Below are 12,612 nucleotides of genomic sequence, written 5' to 3' on the forward strand. Positions count from 1 at the left end.
GTGCCTGATATATGTTAACTTTTTTGATTATTATTATATTCTAGGTCTTCTGGGTCTATCTTTGAAAAGGATGAGATTTCTGAGCTTCATCTTTCCGTAAGGAATTAAGAAGTGATGGAGATTCCCCTTCACAAAAAGTGCCTGTAACTGCCCTGTGTTGAGTTGGCTGGTGCCCACGTTTGCTTATGGAGGGGTGAGGAAGGATAAGGAAGAGGAAAATTGAGAGAAGCTGTGGGATGGTGGGAGGTCATCTAGAGAGAAGCTGGGTTGTTGAATCCTGTGGGAGAGTTTTCACTGGGCTTGAATTCGTTGCACATGAACTCTGACTCAGAGAGGAGCTGGATGGAACGTAAGACCCTGTGTTCATTCCTTTAATGTCCTCAGAGAGAGATCCTTGGCCACATTTGTTTTCCTGTTTGTGTTTTTTCACTTTTTTATTGAAGTTTAACAATACAGTAAAGTGCACAAATCTTAAATACACAGCTCAATTAATTTTTATGAATGTATAATGAATTTTTATGAAATGAATGAATTTTTATGAAACCACCGTCTAGATCAAAATAAAGAATATTTCTAGCACACCAGAAGGCTCCTTTGGGCCTCTTTCCAATCACCCCACCTCCTACCCCAGAGGTAACTACTATTCCAACTTTGTCTTGCCTGTTCTTGAACTTTGTGTAAGCAGAACTTGTGTCTGGCTTCTTTTATTCAACTTTTATGTCTGTGAAATTTATCCATGTTGTCCCATGTATTAGTAGTTGATTCTTTTTCACTGCTGTTTTCCATTATATGACTACCACAATTAATCCATTCTACTGTCAATGTGCAGTTTGGGGCTATTATGAATAAAGCTGCTATGAATATTCTTATGATATCTTTTGATGTGCATTTCTGCTAGGTACGCATACCTACAAGTGAAATTGCTGGGTCACAGGGCGGGCAAACATTTAGCTTCAGGAGATTGTTTTCCAAAGTGGTTGTACCCATTTTCCTTCCACCTTCATTAGGTTTTGAACATATCACAAAGGAGCTTCTCCATGGGAGTGTTCCCTATGGTCTTGCGGAAAAAGAGGAGTTCAACACGGTCGGAAGTGATAAACCTCAAAGACGGGAGGAGCAGGAGCAATTTCCCAAACCTGAACAGGAGAGAGGACTCCATCAGTTTTATTATCAGCATCGAAGCATGAGCCCTGGGGGCAGTGTCGTCCCAAGAAAGGCAAAGGGGGGAGGATAGGCGAGATGAGAGGTACCCATGGCAAGTAAGGAGGAATTTCGAGGAAAGGCCCCATTCACTACCAGAGTTGCCACCACCCACCCCTGACTCCTTGTCGCCCACTCCAATTTGTTTAGTTGAGGAGCACAGTGAAACGGGTGAATAAATATTATGTGTAAAGATTATAAAGTGAGAAGTTATATTATATATATGAATATATTATTAATCAATATATGATTATTATGATAGTTATATTATTAATACTATACATATTTGAAAAGGAATACAAACTCCCCTCTGTAAGAAACTTATGATACTACAGTAGCCGTTAGTGAAAATGTTGTGAAGTTGAAGCATAGTTTTTGTGGCTGAGATTATCATCCAGGATAAAAATAAATACAGTTTTAAATAAGAACCATTTGCCAAGGCAGGGGTCCCCACTGCAGAGAAGGTGGGTGGTGAAGGCCCAAGGGAGATAGATGGGGGCATGAGAACTTCCTTGGGTAGGAGACCTGACAGCTGGGGTCAATGCTCAACATCAATGAGGCCACTCCAAAGTGGGGCAGCTTCATGCTCAACTTCCAGCATAGAGGAATATGGGAAGCCTCCCCAACTCCCAACTATCTGCTGAACTCGCTCTGCCAACCCAAGGGCTTGCTTTCTCTTGTGAGCGCCATGTGAGTGGCACTGAGCATCGTACGCCGTCCCCTGTGTCTTCCCCTCTTCTGTTTTTCTGATCTAAGCAATGTCTGGAAGAAGTAACTATACAGTCAAGTAGAGAAATTGTTTGTCAAACCACAGGAATTGATCCACTAGTGAGTCTGAAATTCAATATAGTGGGTCACAACCAGGCTTTTTAAAAAAAACTAAAATAGAATTATCAGAGTAAATTATACAAAGTAAGGGCAAGTATTATTTGGTGGAACTTTGCTTTGGTGACTGTGTGTATTGGGTTATGATGGAAATTGTATTCCTTCTTGGTATTGCAGTTTTTAAAAACTGAAATACGCTGACTTGGAGAACCCCAAATCACACTCTCAACACTCAGTTCTTCCTGTAGTTGGTATTGAACTGCTATAGAAATCTTAATCAGGATTTTGAAATTTGACACAAAACCAATATGCCCAAACATCCCTGGGAGCTGATCCCAACAGAAACTTGGCCTAGGAGGGCTACTGGTGTCTGGTGTCCGTGATGACCATTTTTGGGATGCTGTGTCAAGCCTTAGGAACAGTTGTTCTCCCTAAGCTCATAAGGAGCAGAAATCTTTCTGTGAAACATGGTATATTCCTCGTATACTTTGGCTCTTCTTAAAGGGAAATTACCTCTTCTTATGTTCGTTTCTCAGATGAGAGATGATTCGAGGGTGCCCATGATAGCTTACTTCTCAGAGAGAACTGCTGAGAACCCCAAGAGAATGCAGATGGTATGTTCTAAAATAGCCAATAGATGCCTGGAGGCCAAGTGGCCCAATCTCGCTGAGGGTCCACTGTATCTGCTGGTGCTGGGCCAAGCTGAGCAGTCCCAGAGCACTGGCTCCTCTCCCCACCCTCCCCCCAGCCACACTGTCCCTGTGGCTACTGTCCCCCAAACCCAGCCTGGGCTGGGCTATTGTCCACACACGGCTTATGCAAGTGCATCCCTGTGAGATGTCCCTCTGCCCCTCCAACAGACCTTGTTATGTTCCCTCAAAACTATCTCTTCCTCCTGACTTTTCTTTTTATTTCTTCACTATCTCTTCTCCCAAATAGCTCCTTTTCCCTTGTTCCTTACATCCACCCAAGTGCCAAATGTGACCCATTTCAACTCCTGGAGGCTTTTGCATCTCTCCTCTCCTTTCCACTCCCTATAGCCACTCCCAGAGAGCAGAACTCCGTGGTCTCCCCTGGATGACAGGAGTATCTGCTTCCCTCCTGGGTTGTATACTCTGTGCTCACTGCCACGCCAGTCTGCATGAAGTCCAGCTCTATGTACAACACCCACCTGCTCAAAAAGCTGCAGTAGCTCTCCTCTTCCCAGCAAATCAGATATGGCCTTTGGCTGTCATTCAAAGTCCTAAACAGCCTGGTCCCAGAGGCCATTCTGTCTTAATCTCCCACCTTCTCACTGGCAGCAATCAGTTGCACCTTGCAAACCGGGCTCCTATCCTAAGAACACATCCAGATTTGCCTGTCTCTCTCTCTCTTCCCCGCTTTGTAAATGATGACTTCTCTTCTTTTAGAGCCTATCCTTCTTTCCAGGTCCAGCCCTGCCTCCACAAAGTCCCTTGCAGTTCTGCTTTACAGCCCCCACTTTACAGCCCCCAATGGGCCTCTGTCTCCTTCGGATACATGCAACCCTCAATATCTGACTAGGGTGGTTCTCATCTTCTGTGTGGTCACTGTGCCGGGCATCCCTGGAAGGCAACAAGTTTGTCTTACACACATTTTTGTCCCTACTCCTGCAGCCCGGCACTGTGCCTGGCACACAGTAGTTGTTGGCTATATGCCAGTTGAACTGAGTCCCTTGTGTCATGTAATCAGTGCAGTCCTGAGATGGTGTCAGAGAGGTGGGCAGGGGTGTGAAGAGGTGAAGGGATAGATGGGCAGGTAGACATGTGCTCAGGTTACCTCACAGGCTGGCTAGGGTGGTGGGCCTTGCTGTGCTGGCTCAGCATCACTTGGGACTGGTCCTGCAAGGCCTCCACGTGCTCAGGATCCTTCAGGCCCCGTGTTTCTGGAGAAAAGCAGCAGCAATGAGCTCCTCTCCCAGCCTGCCTTGCCCCCTCAGATAGCCAGGGCCCTCAGGAGGGGTGAACCCAGCCCTGTACCTCTCTCCTCCTGCCCCCCAGGGAAGACAACTGCAATCCTCTTGTTCTATATGGGGTGATGGAGGGAAAGTGAGAGGCAGAAGGAAGGCCCTGGAATTCCCATTCTTCATCCCCAGCCACTTTTCTCTAAGGCTTGGGCAAAGACTCAGGTACCTGGTTTGAAGAGGACAAGGGCCTTCATGCAGGCAAACTCTGTGGGGTCCACCGCCAATGCCCGGAACCGTGAGATGGTTTCCTGCAGGATACGAGTCTCTGCGCTGGCCAGGGCCAGGCGGCCCTGGGAGCTGCCGGCAGCAGAGGCCTCCGGCGGGGCCAGCAGTGGGCAGCTATCCAGAGGCAGAGACCACTGTATGGCTCCAAGGAGGAAGAGTTCACTCCACGCCTCTTCCAGCAGGATCACCTGTGCCCAGAGAGTGGGTGAGTATGATGACTGATATACAGTTCCTCTGGCTCAGCCTGGCAACTCTGCCCTCTCCTCGGGTACCCTAAGAAAGGAAGAGCTGGTCCTGGATGCCCAGAACATTCTCCTGACCTCTGCTTGACATCAGCTAGGGACCCAGAGCTCTGGGATTTGGCACCATCTAACTCAGCTGTCTAGGCTTCAAGACACTCTATGGGTTCCACCCAGAGCTGCAACTGGAACATTTAGGAAAGCCTAGAGCCCTGAGAAGTTGGGCAGCCTTGGGGACACTCCCCATGAGCATCCTAAGGTGAGTGTACTCAGCAGACTTGGCCTGACTTCTGAGCTGCTCCATCCAAACCACGGCTTAAGGGCTCAGACCCTCAGCCAGGCTCTTTTCCTGGGTTTATCATGACAGGTCTGCTTGCCCATGAGAAACCCAGAGGGGTGTCCTAGAGGTGAAGAGGTTGGACTGAAACTCAAGCCCTGAAGTCAGAGGCATTTGTGCTCCAAGGGAGCCCAGAGTCATCTGCTCATGCTGTTCAGGGTATGCAGCCACCCTGTCATGTACAGAGCATCTGTAGGACCAGAAGGTTTGTTTAGAAGGAAAGAAGACCCAGGGAGCCATAGGAACTGACTTCAAATCCGTGGTCCCTGTGTGAACCTGGCTATCATCATCCCCAATGTGCACACCCCGACCATCATCGCTGCCCAGAGATGTGAGCACCCTCAGTAATCACATCCCTGAGAGATGTACCCCTAACCATCACTGACTCAGAGACATGTGCGTCCCCAACCATCACCATCCCCAAGTGGCATGCACCTCCAATCATCACCTGCACAGGGCTGTATGTGCCCCTAATTCGGCTGACTCACATGGGCCACCTGACAGGTGTACCTGATCCCTGAAGGGCAGGTTGGAGAACACAGGCAGGTTCTTGGCCCACTTGACAGCCATGAAGAGGAGGCGAGCTGACGTCTCATGGATGCTGTCCAGGGCACAGGGGGAGGAAGAGGAGTAGGGGGACGAGGGGAACTCAGGGTCATTGCTGGTGACATCAATATTCTCATCAGCTGTTGGAGAAGAAGGTTGTGACTTCAGTCCCTACTCTGCAGCAGGTGGCAGGGAGTGCCCAGGGACTCAGGTGTGGGGATAAAGGCTGGGAGCTGTGGCCCCACCGTGACCTGGAAACTCAGCCGTCTTCCCACTTACCATCCTCTGGCTCCAGCTTAGCACAGGTTTCAGCTGTTATAAGGCTGGCCATGAAGTGGTGGTGCCCAGGAGGTGTGAGGGCCCCAGGCCCCAGGGCTCTGGCTGCAGAAACAGGCATGGGGCCCCGTGGGCTGGGCCCTGCCGGGGCTGGGGAAGCCACCAGGGGCTCCAGCCGGGGCCCGGTGTCTGACTCCATGCCATCCAGGCGGACCTGGGCCATGCTTCGTGGCTGGCGCTCATTCTGCACAGCTGGGGAAGCAGGAAGGGTAAAGAAACACCACCAGTCATGCAACCCCTTCTCTTCTGTCACCCCTCTCCAAGTTGGCTTCCTGACTCACCGTCCTGGTTCATGCCTGCCTGCAAGCACTTCTTCAGCCGGCAGGCCTGGCACTGGTTCCGGTGGGCCTTGTCCACCGGGCACATCCCTGCCCCCACCTGGCACCTGCAGGAGGAGGGGAGCCCCAGGTGTCAGTGTCCTGCCCAGGCCCTGGATCTGGGGTTTCGGACATGTTTGCCCTTGCTTCTTCTCCCCTGAACAACCTCCATCCCTCCCAGGGACCCGCAGGGGCAGCAGGCTGGGGGACTCTTCCAGTTGGGGGTCTCACCCACCCCCACCTTCCTCACCTGTAGATGAGCCGCCGCCTCACGCTCCTCTTGAAGAAGCCACTGCAGCCATTGCAGGCGTAGATGCCATAGTGCTTCCCGCTGCTGCTGTCTCCACATACGCGGCATTGCAGGGAGGGGCCCAAGCCTAAGGGGCAGGGGCTGAGTGGAGGCTGGCTGGGCAGGGCCGCGTGCCCCTCCCACCTCCTCAGGGACCCCGTCCACCCCTCATTCCCTTTCCCCTGTCCTCAGGTTCCTGGCCAGCCGCATTTAAACAACCCATGCCTTTCTCATCTGGAAAAGTGTCTCCCTTCTGCATCTCCCAACACCCCACCCAGCTTCTGCCCCCTCGCCTCCCTCTATGGTCAATTTTCAACAAGACTAGACTCTGCTTTCACTTCCCCACCTCTCATTTCCCCCTCTGCAGGTGGCTTCAGGCTCCATCATCCCACAAAAACATTCTTGGCAACACCACTAGGGACCTCTGCTGCCAAACCCTAAGGGTGCTTCTCTCTTCTTTCCTTCCCCGTCAGCTCAGCTGTCCTGACCCCCATGTTTCTAGGATTCTGGGTTTGCCAGAAGGTTCCCTCACACTTGCCCCCAGCCCTTGGGGCTGGGCCTGAGTTGCTCTGACTTCTTTCATGGTCCCTGCAAACCCCCAGCTCACAGTCTACTCCCCAAGGGCCCAGACCTTATCTCCAGGAAAGCCATACCTGTTGGCTCCTCCCCCACGCCCCATCTGCCTGGAGACTCCTTCCTGGAGGCAGCCACAGCCACTGGCACAGCTGCAGCCATGTTGGAGCTCATCCGTGCTGTTGGCCTAGTGCTGGCCTGTCCCGGGGCAGCCTTCGCCTTCCTGCCTGAGGGAGGCCTCCGGATCACTGAGCCAGGCCCAGCCTCTGCCTCCCTCTCTCTCTGTCTCTCTGTGCCCGTCTCTCTTCTGTCTCTGCTTCTTCCGCTCCCTGGCCCTGGCAGTCTCCCTCTGTCTTTGTCTCTTTCCTCTGTCTTTCCTCTCTGTCCTCCTGCCTCTGGTCCTCTCTGTCAGAACTCAGGGACTGCCCCAACTTCCCCTCACAGCAGCAGCTCTGGCTGGAGGAGATTTCTCCCAGGGCAGCGCTGAATACAGCTTATGATCCTCTTAATCTTTACTGTCTCCACAGGGGATCAACCAGCCACACCTGCAACATTACCAAGGTGCCCCCAGGAGCCGGTCAGTCCTGCTGCCTGCCAACCAGTCTCTGGCTGCTCAGTGAATGTCCCCAGGTCCCTTCTGCCGTGTGGTCTCAAGCTGTTTGCCGCTCAAGGCCAAATCTTGAAGGGAGGTATGGACTCCACTTTCCCCAGGACTTTAATCTTTCCAAGCTCCTAGGCATGCATCTGGGGACAAATGTGTGTGACTGAGGTGTGTGTGCATCTGTGTGTGGCTCTGCGCGTGTGGTGCTCACTGAGGGTCCTGGGTAGGTAGGTCCAGCTCTCTGCCCCAGTGGTTCTTGCCCAATGCCTTGATAACGGACTACTTAGGGCCCAGAATTTGAGGGTTCTTGCTCCCTGGAAGGCTCGCAGTTCCCAGATGCCCAGCACAGAGGCAGCTCCCATCACATGTAGGAATGGGTCCAATGCAGGGTCTGAGGCTGGCCTGGAGGTGGTGAGGCCTGGGGCCCAATGTGAAGGGTCTCCTCCAGGCCTGTGAGGTGGCAGAAGAGGAGCTGGCAGGTGTTTTTCACCTACCTGGGGAGCTGGGCCTGTAGGGCGGGAGGGTGTGAGGACACAGCCCTGGAGTCTGGCTATGGGATCTCAGGCAGCCTCCCTCCTTTGCCTGACTGGACCTCACAGTCCTAGGCAGGATGGTCCCTCAGCGGTCCCCAGACTCAGTCTGCCCAGTGATGGTTCTGAAGGGAGGAGGCGGAAGGAAGAGTCTGTGCCTCCTTGGACCAAGACCCCGGCCCCAGAGGGAGGGTGGGGAGAGGCGAGACAGACCCAAGTTCAAACCCTTGCTCCCTCACAGGCCAGCCATGCATCCCTGAGCAAGTGATTTTACCTGTCTGAGCTCAGTTTCTTCGTCTATAAAAGGGATGACCAAAGTCCCTGTCTTGTAGTGTAGTCAGGAAACTCAGTAAGATGATCGCAAAGTCTGTTAGTGACTGGTACTCAGAGCAGAATAAACAATGGGCTGCTAGTCTTATTCCTTCCCAGGGTTACTGAGAAGATCACAGAGCAATCTGCAGTAGCCTCTCCTTTCCCTGCTCCTCTGCCCCCACAACCACTCCCACCCCGGGTGCATGATGAAGCAGAGAGCCCATGTTGGTCTGGAGGGGACCATCCATCCTCAGCAGACCTGGGTTCACCTCTGGAGTGAGCCTGGGGCAGGGCTTTGCTCTACCTTAGAGCCCAAGGGTGAGAGCGGACAGGGTGAAGCTTCTGGGAGGATCGTGGAGTTAAGGGGAGAGAGCCGGTAGGGCAGGGCCCTTATCTAAGCAGGGTTAACCCTCACTGTGACAGAGAAGCACTATTGAGGATTTGGAAAGTCAGCTTGAGGGGCTTTGCAGGCTAATCTGCTTTCTGGGGCCTCAGAAGATCGAGGCCACTGGGCTAAGACCCCTTACCCAACCTCGTCTGCCTCTGTCCTCACCCTCCGGACAGGCAGCCCCTCAGGACCCTCCACTGCAGGGTCTCCAGCTCCTCCTAACCCTGGAATTTGATTGACTGGTCCCTCCTTCCCAAAGCTCGTCTCTCCCGCTTCTCCTGGAACTGTCTTGACCATCTTCCACCCCTCTCTTAACTTGTCATCCCTCAGGGTGCCCCGGAGGTCACCCCAGCAGACCCTCTCCTTGGACAGTCTTGCACACATTCACAGCTTCGGTGACCACTTCACACCAGGCTCCTGCCTGGGTCTCTGCCCCGAGCTTCCACCCATAGGTCCACCTGGAGTTCTGGTGTAGGGACCAACTCCACACACCCCGAACAACCCATCCCCAACTGGTCTGCACAGGATGGTCACTGAAGCCTAGGACTGAAGGATGGCCTGGAGCACGTGTGTGGGGAGGAAAGTCCCTAAAGCTGAGTTGAGAGCCTCTAATCCTGGAGGCCTGGGCCAAGGAAGAGCAGCTGGCAAAGGAGCTGAGAGGGACAACTAGGATAGCGCGTGCCACGGGAGAGAGGGAAGGGCGGGATACAAGGAGGGAGGCATCAGCCAGGTCAAGTGTCTTATGAGGTCATTTGCAGCACCAAAAAGAGGAATGAGAAAGCAAACAAGAAGAGTGCTTACACCAATACTTGCAATATCATATCTGCACCTCACACTAACCCAGAGAGGAGCGGCCATTATTAGCCTTAACTCACAGATGAGGAAACTGAGTCTCAGAGAGGTTAAGCAATTTGCTTCAGGCCACAGAGCTACAGCATGGTGGGAGGAGGCTGGAAATGGAGACGGGGGTTTCAAACTTACGTTTGATCCCCAAACTCCTGTTTCCCACCGTGGTGCTCTGCAAGAAGACTCGAGCAATCTCCTGGGCTTTAGCAGCAGGAGGCAGCTGGTGCCTTTGGCGAGAGTTGTTCCAAGGGAGAAGGGGACCCAGCGGCCACGGCTAGGAGGGAGGCACGGGAAGCAGAGCGCTTGGCTGAGAAACGAAGGAGACAGCGCTAAGGGGTTTATAAAAAGGGTAACACTAAGGAAAGATTTTTTTCTTTTTTCTGTCAAGGTAGATACTTAAAGAAAAACACTTAAGAAACTTTCTTTTAAAATGGTAGATACAGAGGAGACAGAGCCAGGGGAGAGGGGGTAAAGTTGGAGGTGGTGTGTAAATTGAATATCTGATCCTGAGCAAGCCAGAGGGGGTGGCAGAGCACAAGGAGAGGGACGGATTGGCCTGGAGAGGGGTCACCCTGAGGGAACGAGAGAACCTCGGGCTTAAGGGGCGGGCTCTGGGCAGGGCAATCCTCTTAGATCCTGGTTTGATGTCTTCCTGGCTGTGTGAGCTTGGGCAAATTATTCCACCTCTCTGTGTTTCCATTTCATCATCTCTAAAACGGTAGACTAGAGCCCCCTCGGGGGTTGTGGTAGGGTTACAGGAGATGATACTAAAAGGGTTAGTGCAGTCCAAGATGAGAGGAGGAGGTCGGTGGAAGGGGGCCAGGAGTGAGAGGGCAGAGGTTGGAGGTGACTGCCTTGGAGAGGGTAAGGTCTGAAGCAGCCGTTGTGGGGAAGGGACTTCGGGGGGAAGCTCTGAGGAGCAGCTGAGGTTAAAGACAGTGACTTGACAGGAGGACAGTCTGGGCAGAGAGAGGATTTTCCCTGAAGCCCTTAGCAGGGCTGCGAACCCTGGGCGAAGTAGACACCAGGACTGCTCCCAGCAAGTGCACGGGAAAGACCTCAGGGAAGGAGATGAAGACACCGAGGAAGGAACCCTCAAGGTAAGAGCGAAGCAGGGAAGCGGACAAAGAGGGGACTCATTTGCCCTGGCTGCTTTTTCTCTGCTGTTCTCCATCTGAGCTGCCTGCCGCTCCTGCTCTATCTACCCAATCCTTCCCGTCTTTCCAGGCCTGTTCAAGGCTCACCTCCTCCAGGCTGTCTGCCTTGACTCCTCAGTCTACCTACTGTCCTTCTAGAGGCACCTCCAGGGCCAGATCTTGTCCTTAATCTTGGACCTCATTCCAGGTCAACTTTCTCTCCTCAGTCAATGGAGGGCTCTGGGGACCAGGTTCAGAGTTTCAGGTCAGCTGGGCGTGTGGGTCACAAGGCACTTAATAGACAGACGTTCATTTTCAACTTGTCCTTATTGCCCTGATAGTCTATGGTGGGTCTGTATTACTTAGGATGGCAAAAAATAAATCCATCGGAATAAAAGACACCAGCAGTGTTTAACCTGCCTGTTCTTACGCTGTTTGTTTTGACTTGGTTATGTCGACTCCTCATATCATTTTGATCCCAGCCAAGCTCCTCTCTTACCAGGGCCCTCGGTTCTTTGGCAGGTCAGGCCCAGCCAGAGCCGTGACTGTGCTGGGGGAAAGGATGACAGCCCAGCAGGGCTGGGGGCAGGGGGTCTCGCCCGATCTGTGACCAGCTGCTGGGGCAGACGCCAAAGGATTACTCAGCCCAAAGCCTTGAATCTGCTGACGAAGCCGCCAGAGGCCACCTTATCACTAATACAATTATTCCCCCAGGGGACAGGTCAGCAACTTCCTTCTGACTCTCTGGAGGTCTGGGGCGGGGTAGAGGGAGCCAGGGGATGGGGTGGGCGGGGATGAGGGTGCATGATAAAGGCTGCAGAACTGACTTCCCTGTGGACCCTAAGACCCTGGCAGGTAAAGCCCGCTGCCCCAGCCTGTCTAGGGCCTGTCATACCCTGTGTCACTAGGTCCCAGGCCTGAGAGATGACCTGGGTTCTCCCATAGGGAGGAGGGAGTGGCTCCTGGGATGACCCAGCTGCCAGTCAGGTTGGCTGGGCTGGACGGCCATGGCTCCCATTCCAGCAGCCACAGGCTTCCAGTTTTGGGCAAGCCTCGTTCACAGCATTTAGTCCCGGGAACATGTCTTCTGGGATTTCTTAAAAATTCTCTCTTTTTCCCCCACCCAAGGGTCTTCACTGTCTCTGAGCAAGCACAGCTAATGGTGAGCATGTGGGCTCTGGAGCTCAGGACCCAACAATTCCACTTCCGGGAAACCATCCCATGGAAAATTTCACGAAGATTTCATGACTGTTCCCTGCAGCAATTTTAGTAAACCACCCATCTGTAGACAACTGGCTAAAAAAAGCATCCACCCCTACAGTGGAACACTATGCAGCTGCTGCAAATGGTGGTGTTCCCGAATTCATTTACATGGAGACGTGCCCACAGTGTTTCAACTTCCAAGCCAGCTACAAACCAGCCCACGCAGTCTGATTTTATGTGTCTCAGGGAAATTTCTCACCAAAGATCATGGGACCCCTTTCTCCTCGGCAGGACCTAAATGAATCAACAGTTTCTTTTTCTAGAGCAGTGAGTGGAAGGTTCAGGGCTCCAAGAGGCTGACAGCAGCAGGAAAGTTTCTCAACAAAGCCTCTTTATATTCTTTTCAAGATAACATTTAGAAGTCATCAGATGTGTTCCCTACACAGTTTTCCCAGCCCTTGACTACTGAAGTCTTTTTCCTAGAACCCTCTAAAGGTCTGAGCAGAACTGCAGAGGCTCCCACCCCCTCCTGGGACGGGCAGACACAAGGCAGTCTGTCCAGGACACATCCAATCTGCTGCTCCCCGTTTGGGGGCCCCTTTCTCCCTGTGTCAAGTCGACTGACAGGGAACCATCCCTGATGTGACTTCTCCTTTGTCCTGGTCCTGAGAGGGGCTTCTCCCCTCTCCAGCAGAGCGCTTCCAAGACACCATGGGCAGGCATTC

General features: G+C 52.7%; 1 protein-coding gene across 1 annotated transcript; it reads right to left on the minus strand.

Moving 5' to 3' along the window:
• Positions 1-1,003: 1,003 nt before the first annotated feature.
• LOC124233137 (photoreceptor-specific nuclear receptor) lies at positions 1,004-7,057 on the minus strand. Its single transcript, XM_046650275.1, has 8 exons — positions 6,952-7,057; positions 6,260-6,386; positions 5,974-6,077; positions 5,636-5,884; positions 5,321-5,496; positions 4,176-4,422; positions 3,823-3,928; positions 1,004-1,136 (listed from the first exon to the last, which is right to left on the minus strand). Exons 1-8 carry the CDS (start codon positions 7,043-7,045, stop codon positions 1,004-1,006), a joined length of 1,236 nt encoding a protein of 411 aa, XP_046506231.1. The 5' UTR covers positions 7,046-7,057.
• Positions 7,058-12,612: the final 5,555 nt, after the last annotated feature.

The sequence above is a fragment of the Equus quagga genome, unplaced genomic scaffold (assembly GCF_021613505.1).
Source record: "Equus quagga isolate Etosha38 unplaced genomic scaffold, UCLA_HA_Equagga_1.0 153_RagTag, whole genome shotgun sequence".
Classification (NCBI taxonomy): domain Eukaryota; kingdom Metazoa; phylum Chordata; class Mammalia; order Perissodactyla; family Equidae; genus Equus; species Equus quagga.

Excerpts from the sequence above, each read along its gene's own strand:
- LOC124233137 (XM_046650275.1), bottom strand. The coding sequence starts at position 7,045 with ATGAGCTCCAACATGGCTGCAGCTGTGCCAGTGGCTGTGGCTGCCTCC. Across the intron at positions 5,497-5,635 it reads TAAGCTGGAGCCAGAGGATG|CTGATGAGAATATTGATGTC; the intron begins GTAAGTGGGAAG and ends CTTCTCCAACAG. Across the intron at positions 1,137-3,822 it reads CACCCTAGCCAGCCTGTGAG|GTTTGGGAAATTGCTCCTGC; the intron begins GTAACCTGAGCA and ends TCTCCTGTTCAG.